Here is an 11,608-nt window from a genome sequence, read left to right on the forward strand (position 1 = left end):
ATGGATGACAGGTCATCCCTGTATCCCACCCACCACCTTGGGTCAGAAGCAATGCAGCAAGACACAGCACATTCATAGCAAGGCCACTTTACTTAATTGGTGAACCCTCACCCCCTTTCTGCCATGTCATGTATGCAGAAAAATAGCAGCCGGGGCGAAATTCCTTTGGGCCGAGTCAAAATATTCACATACAACCACTCCCTTCTTTGCATCACAGTATCATCTATACACAGCCATTCTCCAATCACCTTTATCTCTCCCTTCTCCTGTCCCTGCTCAACGGACATCCCTTCCTGCTCAATGCACCTTTCAACTCACCCATCAATCTCATCCTCAGTTGCCCCCTCATGTTCACTACCTATACCTTCCACACCTTACTAATCTTTCTTCACTCATTCTTTCATCAACCCAATCTCCCATCTTTTCCACCCCCACTCTCCTTGTTTTTCACTCTATCCAACCTTGTTACCCCTACTGTACTTCTCAAACATTTTATCCCAAATACATTTTAACTTCCTCAACCCCTTAGTGCTGTCGGCACAATCACCCCTTCATATAATTTCTTTGCATCCATTCCCAAATGCCTATTCCTCATTACACTTTATTCCCCCAAGGCACTGACTTGCTTCTCTCAATCTATAAAGTGGGAACTACATATGAATAATATGGGAAGTTATTAGATGATCAGTATTAATCATGATGTGTATATGTAAATGTTTTGGAAACACCATTATGAAAAGGTTACAGCTGCTGTCATTGTTTCCTGTTTCTATTAACAAATTGTTTTTATTGACAAATGCTAAGATAAGAAGGAGGGTGGAGGGGAGTGGAGTGTATTTAGGGATGGAATGGGTGGGAATGATTTTATGCCTTTCTTTTTTGCTACCTCCCTTCAAAGGGGGAAAGCCTTGGTATATGTATGTATGTATGTATTAATAAATGGGTGGGAGTGGGTACATGCCTTGGCTGGCTATCTCCCAAATAAAGGGGAAGGGGCCCTTGGTATAAAGGATATGAAATAGAAATACATATACGCCAATGGCTTTTTCCCCCTCACAAGGGAGGTAGGCATAATCAAAGGCATAAATCCACTCCCACCCATTTCATCCCCACACACTCCACTCCCATTCACCACCCCTCCCTCTTCTTGATTCCTGGATCACGGGTCATCCCTGCATCTCGCCCACTGCCCAGGGTCGGAAGCAATGTAGCAAGACATAGCACATCCACAGCAAGGCCAATTCATTTAATCAGCTACCCCTCCCCCTCCGCGTCCCTTCATGCAGAAAAAGAGATGACGGGGAAAAATCCCTTCAGGCTACGTCAAAATATCATTCACACTCCCTCACCCCCCCACCCACTTCCATGCATCACAGCATCATCCATACACAACCATCCTCCACTCCTATCTTCTGTTATTCCCCAGTGCCCCTTTAATCCATCCATTCATCTCATCCTTGGTTGCCCCCTCATATTCACTCCCCACACCTCTGCCTTCCATTCCTTACACAAATCTATTTTCATTATTTCCAGGTGTCCAAACCATCTCAATAATCTTTCATTAATCCTATCTCCCAACTTCCTTACCATCCCCAATCTTCTCCTCACCTCCTAGTTTCTCATTCTATTCAGCCTAGTAACCCTTGCCATACTTCTCAGGCATTTCCTCTCAAATACATTTAAACTCTTCCTTTCTTATGTTTCTGCCCCATACAGTGCTGTCAACACAATCACCCCTTCATACAATCTCCTCATAGCATCCATCCCCAAATGTCTATTTCTCTTTACAGTTTTTAATCCCATAAGGCATTTACTTGCTTCTCTCAGTCTACATTCTACCTCCATCTCCACTCCTCCCTTTCCCACCATATTCACACCCAAGTTTCTAAATCTATCCACTTTCTCCAGTCTCCCTTAATACTTCCAATTTGCTGCCAGCCTCTCCCCATGTACATCTCTCCTTATGATGAGAGCAGGTAAGGCACCTGGGTTGGATGGATGCCATGCAGAATGTCTAAAGAAAGGAGGTACAGTTATGATGGACTGGCTGGTGAGGTTATTTAATGTTTGTTTAAGAGAGAGTAGAGTGGCAGGGGACTGGAGGAGTGCCTGTATAGTTCCACTTTACAAAGGAAAGGGGGACAAGTGTGAGTGTAGTAGTTACAGAGGGATCAGCTTGTTGAGTGTAGTTGGGAAGGTGTATGGGAGGGTCTTGATTGAGAGGATTAGGAGAGGAACAGAGGGAGTAATTGGTGAGGAACAGTGTGGTTTTAGGACAGGTAGGGGATGTGTAGATCAGATTTTTGTGGTAAGACATGTGAGAAAGCTATAGGAAAAGGTAAGGATGTTTTTTGGGCTTTTATGGATCCAGAAAAGGCTTACGACAGGGTAGACAGGAAGGCACTGTGGGAGGTACTGCAGATATATGGGATAGGAGGAAAGCTGTTAAGAGCAGTCAAGAGTTTTTATGAGAGTAGTAGAAGTTTAGGCAAATTTCTTGAAAGGAAACCGTAAATATAGAGAAAATAAACCTTATTGATACAAGTACGGTACAAGTTTGAGTGTTACAGCTTAACATGTATGATACTGAAGGGTATATGTATCATACATACTTTTTGGGTATCATTATCCCTCATATGTTTTCATACCTTCTTTTGTCTTAATGTACTGAAATTACTGACACAAGTACCTCTTGGTTTAACTATATACTGGTACTGCTATGCAATTATTGCGACGGACATTACTCTGGTTCTGGAACCGATCTCATCAATACAAGTACAAAACAAGATACAGCTGAACATGTTTGAAACGTGAATTTTTTTTTTTTTCAACTTTAAATATCCTTATTTTAATAATTCATTGTTAAAAAGTATAGAGGGGAAAGGAAGGAAGAGATAGTATTATTGCGTTAGTCTACAGTTGAAATCATAATTATCCTACTGTTTGGCAACACAGCAGTGGGGGAAACCACCAAACTGATGGAGTGATGGAAACGATGCATATGGAACTTGACAGGAATATTACAGCTCCCATGACAGTGTGTCAACAGGTGTAATATTGAGGTGTTTAATTTATTCAAGTAATACTTTGGATGTTTATCAGTCTATGTATAAATTTGAAAGCCAGCGTTGCACTAGGACGTTTTGGGGGTTTAGTGGAATGACTATGAAGATATGACGATGAGATTTATTACGTTTGATAAAAAAAAATATATATATATATATAATGTACTTATAAGGAGTGTGCACTGCATAACTCTACAGACCAAATGAAGGTCTTATAAAGTGTAAATTTAACTGGAGTCAGAGTCGGTATATTTTTACCGACTCCGACTCCAGTGACACCATGATTGCTTCCGACTCCACAACTCCAACTTCGACTCCATAGCCCTGCTGTGTTGGATGGGTGCCATGCAGAATGTCTAAAAAAGAGGTACTTTGATGGTGGACTGGTTGATGTTATTTAATGTCTAAGAAAGGGTAGAGTGCTGGAGGAGTGCCTTTATAGTTTCACTTTGCAAGGGAAAAGGGGACAAGTGTGAGTGTAGTAGTTTCAGAGGGATCAATTTGTTAAGTGTAGTTGGGAAGGCTTATGGGAGGGTCTTGATTGAGAAGATTAGGAGAGGAACAGAGGGAGTAATTGGTGAGGAATAGTGTGGGTTTAGGACAGGTATGGGTTGTGTGGATCAGATTTTTGTGGTAAGACATGTGAGGAAGCTTTAGGAAAAGGTAAGGATGTTTTTTGAGACTTTATGGATTTGGCATCAAGTGAAACTATGTTGAAAGGTAGGGGGGTGAGTTTTGAGTTTCAGATTGTAGTTGGAAGGGTGTCAGTGAAGACAGGATGAGAGAAAGAAGGAATGGTTATACTAGTAAGTGAAGAGATAGGTAAGCATGTGGTGGAGTGGAAGGAGGTTTCTTCAAGGTTAATGTGGATGAAGGTAAAACTGGGAAGGGAGATGTGGGTCTTTGCAAGTACATATGGGCCTGGTAGTGAGAAGAGTGTAGAGGAAAGGAAGGCTTTTTAGGATAGATTTAAATGAGTGCATAGAGGGTTTAGGGAGAAATGTCAATGTAGTGGTATTGGGAGATCGGCGCTAGGGTAGGAGACAAACCAATAGACATAGTGATTGGGAAGTGTGGAGTTCCAGGAAAAAATTGTAGTGGAGAGATGATGGTGGAGATGCATCTAGAGAGTTGATGATAGCACAGTGTTTAGGAGAAAAGTCAGACATAAGTACATCTATACACTTTCAGTATCCAATTTGCGATTCCATCTGGTCCATGCGATTTCCTGACATCTAGGTTTTTTTTTTATCTGGTCTCATATTTCTTTTTGTGTTACCTTTATTTCTTTCACCATAGTGATCTTTCTTGTTGTTCATCTTCCCAAGATTGTGAGCTCTCAATTGTAACAACAGATCTAAAATGTCTGATCATAACTTCTGCCATCTCTGTGTCATCTATATATTCTTTATCTTCTGAACACAATTTCACTATTTCATGTTTATCCTTTAGTTTTTCATTTACATATATGTAAAAGAGTTTAGGTTGGTCCTTACATTTGTCTATAATATCTTTTTCATAATTTCTTTTTTCTTTCCTGGGTATATTCACATATTCGTTACTAAGTTTTATACAGTATATGTTTGCCATTTGGATTTTTTTTTTTCCCAGGCTTTGTCTCTCCTGTCTGCCTTACTACACCTTTTGTTAAACCAACACTCTATGTAAACCTCTTTTTGTTTCTTTTTTGGTACATATTTGTTAATTCCTACCTTGTACTTTTCTTTGAATATGTTCCATTTGTCTTCCGTCTTTGTTTCCTCTTTAGAGAATTTATCCCAGTCTGTGTTTTGGAAATTTTTTCATAGTTTAACAAAATCTGTTTTGTTGTACATTAATCTTCTTTCTCTGTGTTTGTCACTCCTATCTACATTGTTCTGTTCTTTTAATTCAAACTCTATTACTATATGGTCACTCTCCAATTGGTGTTTTATATTCCCATTTTGTTCACAATATCTGGTTCAGAAGTTAATACAGGGTGGGGCGCGGAAACTTCCTGATTTGAGAATGAAATAAAAACCTGTTCACACTTCACAATTCTTTATTCTTCTTTTATGCCTTTTATATTCCCATTTTGTTCACAATATCTGGTTCAGAAGTTAATACAGGGTGGGGCACGGAAACTTCCTGATTTGAGAATGAAATAAAAACCTGTTCACACTTCACAATTCTTTATTCTTCTTTTATGCCTTTCACACAACATGGGAGATTTACTTTTATGCTGTTTTAAAGACAATATCTTTTAAATGTCCACCTCCATTGTCAATACACTGATTCAGACAATTTTGGAAGCTTTGGTCTACTCCAGCATGTTGAGCGGTATCTCGGCTATTTCAGTTCGGATGGCGTTCTGTAGGTCTTCCAGGGTCTGTGGACGGTCGTTATAAACCAGGGATTTGAGATATCCCCACAGGAAATAATCACAGGGGGCTAAATCAGGTGAGCGCGCAGGCCAGTTTAAGTCTCCTCTCAGGGAAATCAGTCGGTCGGGAAAAGCTTCTCTCAGGAATCCCATTGAAATGCGTGCAGTGTGTGCTGTGGCCCCATCTTGCTGGAACCACACATTGTCATTATCCAGGTCCATATTAATGAGAGCAGGCATAAAAAACTCCCTGAGCATTGTCACATAGCATTCTGAAGTCACTGTTACGGCAACACCGTTTTCTTGGAAAAAGTAAGGGCCAATCCCTACTCTTGACACTGCACACCATACCGTGACACGATTCAAATGAAGGGGCCTCTCATGAAGTTCTCTGGGATTTGTTTCACACCAGTATCTCATATTCTGCTTGTTCACACAGCCACTAAGGTGAAAATGTGCCTCATCTGAGAAGAACACAAGTGCACCGTTGGGTAAGGTGTCGAGCAGCTGCTCACATGTTTGCCGGGTTACATAATCATGTTCTGTCAGTTGTTGGGACCAAAACCATTTTGTATGGGTGAAGATGGAGTTCATCATGGAGAATTCGACGAAGAGAACGTGTTGACATGCCAAGAGCAGCTGAATGTTTCCGAGCGGAACGCCTGGGTGACCGCAGCATAGACTGGCGGACCCGTTCCACATTCTCAGGTGTTCTAACGGTCTTTGTTGGTCCTCTTCTTCTTCTGGAAACATTCCCTGTTTCTCTGAAGGCTTCCACCCACAATGAAATTGATTTGTGATCAGGAACACGGCCTCGAGGAGGAATTCCAAAGTGATGTCTGAAGGCACGCTGCACTGTGATGACAGAACAGCAGTTAGAGAAATACGCCTCGACAGCAAAAGCGCGATCCTCCCTCGACCACTGCATATTTCCAACTGACTCGGGTGTGAATACAAACCTCCCAGCTAGCCCCTCCCCACTTTACCACAACTAGTGTTGCCATAAACAGACACATTTCAAATCGGGAAGTTTCCATGCCCCACCCTGTATTAAAGCTAGTTTTGATGGTTCCTCATTGTTTCTATATCTAGTATTTTCCTTAACCCATTGTGTTAGGATGTAATTGATGGTCCTATCCAATAGAATGTTGCTCCAAAGTTCATCTCCCCCTTTAACTATCATTTCTTCCCAGATTATGTCTTTTGCATTAAAATCCCCCATGAATACTATATTTCCACCCTCTTTCAGTAACTCGTTGAGCACAATCATTATGTCTTCCAATAATTTGGAATATTCGCTGTCTGATCACACATGTGGTTTTGGTGGCACATACACTGCTACAAATTTTCTGCTTTTCATCTTTTTGTTAGCAATTTTGATCATAATTAATTCTACATTGCCTTTGCCTTCAATAATCTTTGTCACATTTAGACCCTTTTTGGGCAATATCATGACACCTCCCTGCTTTTCTGTTCTATTTTTCAACCAGTGGTTGTATAGACCATGTCCCACTATGCGTGTTGATAGAAGTCCTTTCAATTTTGTCTCTACTATGCCCATGATATCAGGTTTTTCTGTTTCTAGATAGTCATTTAGTTCATTGATTCCAGAGATGCCATCAATATTTGTGTATGCCACTTTCAGTTTCTTCTTTTCTTTTTTTGGTTTAAGTTTCCTTTTTTTTTTTTTTTTTTTTGAAAGATAGCTGCAGTGGGAAATGCTAAGAAAATGAGAGTGATGAGTGAGGAGAAATAAGGAAGGATGATGAAAGCAGGTAAGGCACCTGGTATGGATGGATGCCATGCAGAATGTCTTAAAAAAGGAGGTATAGTGATGGTTGACTGGCTGGTGAGGTTATTTAATGTTTGCTGGAGAGAGGGTAGAGTGCCGGAGGACTGGAGGAGTGCTTGTATAGTTCCACTTTACAAGGGAAAGGGGGACAAGTGTGAATGTAGTAGTTTCAGAGGGATTAGCTTGTTAAGTGTAGTTGGGAAGGCTTATGGGAGGATCTTGATTGAGAGGATTAGGAGAGGAACAGGGAGTAATTGGTGAGGAACAGTGTGGGTTTAGGACAGGTAGAGGTTGTGTAGATCAGATCTTTGTGGTAAGACAGATATGTGAGAAAGCTATAGGAATGGGGAAGGATGTTTTCTGGGCCTTTATGGATCTGGAAAAGGCTTATGACAGGGTAGATAGAAAGGCACTGTGGGAGGTTATGCGGATATACGGGATAGGAGGAAAGCTTCTCGGAGCTGTCAAGAGTTTTTATGAGAGTAGTAGAGCTTGTGTCAGGATTAGAAATGGAGAGAGTGAGTGGTTTGAGGTAAAGGTGGGACTTCGTCAGGGATGCGTTATGTCACCCTGGCTGTTCAACTTATACATGGATGGGGTGGTGCGAGAGGTGAATGCAAGGGTAGTGGGTCAAGGATTGGAGATGGTTAAGGAAAATGGAGAAAAGTGGGAGGTGAGCCAGCTGTTGTTTTTTCAAAGTAAGACATGTTCAAGTGGTTTTCCTCAAACTCATCATAAACTTTTGACACCAACTCGTCTCGTGAGTGTGCCCGTACACCAAAATCCTTCTCAAAAAAGATGTCACCGTCTTTATGGGTGCCAATAGCTAGAAGCTGTTTCGCAAACTTTTTATTTTTAACATCACCCTTCTTAAGGCGTACATTTTCTGTCAATTCAAGCTTTGTTAGCCCCTCCCACATGTAGCTCGACTTGATGCAATAAGCGAGTTCCTCCGCCTTGCCTCCGCCTCTTATAACTGGCAGGATTTGTCGAAAATCGCCTGCGCAGACAAACGCTTTCCCTCCCATAAACTTGTCGTTCTCCATAATGTCTCGCAGAGTAATATCTAACGACGTTAACATGTTTTTATTGGCCATCACAACTTCGTCCCACACTATAAGGCAAGTTTCTTGTAGTAATCTTGCCATTTCTGTGTTTTTCTTAACACTACACGCTCTTATTTCATCATGTTCCATCAATGGTATCTTGAACATGTTGTGGGCCGTTCTTCCTCCTGAAAGAACCGTAGCTGCAATCCCAGAGGAAGCAACAGCTAAGGCAATCTTTCCTTGAGAACGAACAGTATCCAACAAAAGATTCAAAACAAACGATTTCCCGGTGCCTCCAGCAGCTTTAACAAATATACCGTTGTTGTTATAAAGATGCCCCTTTTCCACTCGCTTTATAAGTCTATGTCATAAACATTTCGTTGCTTGTCATTTAGAAGCTTCATCTTTTCGTCGACAGTCTCCTTAAGTTGTTGCTTGTTGTAAGCTTTTTCCCTTCTGATGACATTAGATGACCGTATGCCACCTCTAGAAGCCGGCAATCCGTATTGCGTAATCGATCCTCCACCGCAATTCCACACGTGTTGTTGAATGTTGTCTAAAGCATCCAGATAGATTTCATCGTTGTACTCTGTCAATTTAGCCTTGTGTAAGTAATCGCTGGAAAAGTAGTCTTTAACTTCTTCCCATATACCGGACTGGTCCTCAAGATCTGAAAAGACTAACATACTCGCGTAAGTTTCTCGAAGTTGATTTCTGTCATTGGTGTGGTTGATGATGTCTAAAATCGTCTCTTTCCAAGTTTCTTCATCACTCAGTAACCCTAACGCTTTAACGGCTTCTCTATTTGTCCCGTACATGACTCCGTCAATAGTGCGAAGGTCTTCAAACGATTTTGGGCCCTTCTTATGTGTAAGCAGGAGCCTCAGGTAGAACAGTTCTACTGTCTTGGTGGTTACAGCGCGAATGCGTCCCAAACTATACGTACGCCCTAGGCGTTCCTCCCAAATAGCCTTTTGTGCATCATAAACGTAATGAAAGGGCAATTGGCTGTAATACAATGTCGCTGCAAACTCATCTTTCTTGCATAATTTAAAAAAGGCGGTTAACTGAGTGTCTTTTTGTACCTTAGAAGTGAGCTCTTTCTCTGACACTTTTTCACTATAGAACACCGAATTTTCACCCTCTAAGTGTATATCCAACGGAAATACCGGAGGAGAAGACTTATGGATATCAAATTTGAATATTTTCCACGTTGCCTCATTGGCGTTGATGTAACGTGCTTCTTGGAAGTTCTTGACTTCGTTCACAACATCATTTTCTCCCGAAGTTTTTGTAAACAGTATTCGATCAGAACCTTTATTGACATACTTGGTCACATAAGCGATTGCTTTAATCGAGTTGGAGCATTCTACGTTGATATGCGCGTCGTATTTCACGCAGAGGAAGGGGTTATAAGGAACAACCCATGAATTGTCTATAGTTTTGATCCCGTCTTTCAATTTTAACTGAAAAGAGTGTCCCCCTTCTCCAATCGAACGTCTAATATACTCCGGGTAACCGTTGTTTCCAAACAATAGGTCATTTCTGCATGTTTTAGGGAATCCTTTAGCACACTGGCCGGGTTTTGAGCTCTTTCCGTGGCAACACACCTGAGACTCATCATAGCCTTTGCAAGGACCATGTATCATACAACGTGTTACTGTCTCGTACAGCCTAGGCTCCTTCTCTTTATCAGGTATCTCCGCTCTTATTACCTGTGAAACTGTGTCTGCAGTTACACGAACCGCCATCCAAAGTAATATATGGGCATGAGGTAAACCACGTTTCTGCCATTCAACGCTGTAAAGATACGCCTTAACAGGCCCAAAGGTATTTTTTCGAGTCAAATCATCGATCAGACTATCCAATTTCAACTTGAAGACCCTACTCACAATATCTGGGCGGTCGTACGGCTGTGTTCCCGGCCCGTTGAATTTATCTAACACTTCCGTGAGATCTGGCCATTTTGGGTTCATAGTAAACGTAATGAAATAGTCGGGAGAACCATAAGCTGTCACATATGCTAAAGCATCCTGCTGGCGCTGCTTCATATACCTTGGACCTCCTACAAATGTTGGAGGAAGCACAATCCTTTGCCCTGTGTTGTTTTTATCGCTTACTCGTAAAAGATCTATCCTCTCTTTACGTATGTTGGTGTGGTTGTGTTCTAAAAATAGCAACCTACTTGTCTCGATTTTCACATAGTTATCGATGACAAACTGTTGAAAAAGCCGTCGTCCTCTTAAAATGTAATTGAAAACCCCTTCTCTTTCCATATAAAGCGCCGAATAGTACATCAACGCTGAAAGCCTCTTACTGCTTTCTTTCTTTTCCATTTTAAAACTGTAGCCTCTGTCTCCATTAGGTAACAACAATGGATATTGGAAGATATCGTAAAAGAAATTGGTCGAATGCATCATTCTAAGAGCAAACTTTGATTCGGGGAGAGGAGATGCGATTGTAACTCTTAAAGTATCCTTTTCTGGCCCCAGATTGACTATAGCCCCAACCTGACAGGAAGCTGTTGGTAGATGGTAGACGCCTTTGTGCTCTTTTGTTGTAACCTTTTCTGCAGTTTGCAAACTTATTGTCATGTCTGGTATCGTCTTCCTCTTTTCAATGTAAGTCTGAATCAACTTCTTTGCTGTTTTTATCTCTTCTAACATACCCTTCAGGGAGACGTTGTTGTTTGTCAAGTAATCGTAAAGTTGCTCGATAATGTTTTCGTTCCTTAACAACTCAGCAGTTTCCCGCCGTCTTCGTTTAACGGTTTCATCACACACCTCTTTTCCTTTGTGTCTATTACCGGTGTAGCGTTCAAATCTATCACATCGTAACTTTATCTGCTGTTCTTTATCATGGTAAAAGTACAAATCGAGAAAATTCTCCGAAGACTTCCAAAACGGCCTATCCGGTTTGTCATTTTGTTGCTCTGCTAACAAACTTGGCTTCATTAGGCCCAATCCGAGTTGGCTATAGAAGCTAAGAAGTTATCCCTCTTCATGAACTTCACCTGCTGCATTATAGCTTCCTTACGTTTTTTCTCCTCTGCTCTCTTAACTTTGTCTGCTTGAATATCCTCTTTTGTTCGTTTTCTACGTCTCAGTGGGTTACTTTTTGTTGCTGCTCTCATTTCTGCTTTAGTTTCCTTCAGGGTTAGCTTTATCTCCTCCAATGTGTTATCAGCATCTAACGGAAGTGGCTCTGGTGTCACGACATCAGTTGATAAGCTTGAGGTCACTGGGCCAGTTATGACATCTGTAGAATTTTTCCACTTCAACCGTAGAAGAGCTACTGTCTTTTTCTTTCACTTCACTTACAGGCTTTGGGTTTTGTTGGC

At 41.3% G+C, this 11,608-nt stretch overlaps 1 protein-coding gene across 1 annotated transcript; it reads right to left on the reverse strand.

Moving 5' to 3' along the window:
* Positions 1–8,621: 8,621 nt before the first annotated feature.
* LOC143034695 (uncharacterized) lies at positions 8,622–11,222 on the reverse strand. Its single transcript, XM_076201065.1, has one exon. The coding sequence runs from the start codon at positions 11,220–11,222 to the stop codon at positions 8,622–8,624; it is 2,601 nt and encodes an 866-aa protein (XP_076057180.1).
* Between the last annotated feature and the right edge of the window lie 386 nt (positions 11,223–11,608).

Source organism: Oratosquilla oratoria, chromosome 17, assembly GCF_046742065.1.
Source record: "Oratosquilla oratoria isolate Oo_2021 chromosome 17, ASM4674206v1, whole genome shotgun sequence".
Taxonomy (NCBI): domain Eukaryota; kingdom Metazoa; phylum Arthropoda; class Malacostraca; order Stomatopoda; family Squillidae; genus Oratosquilla; species Oratosquilla oratoria.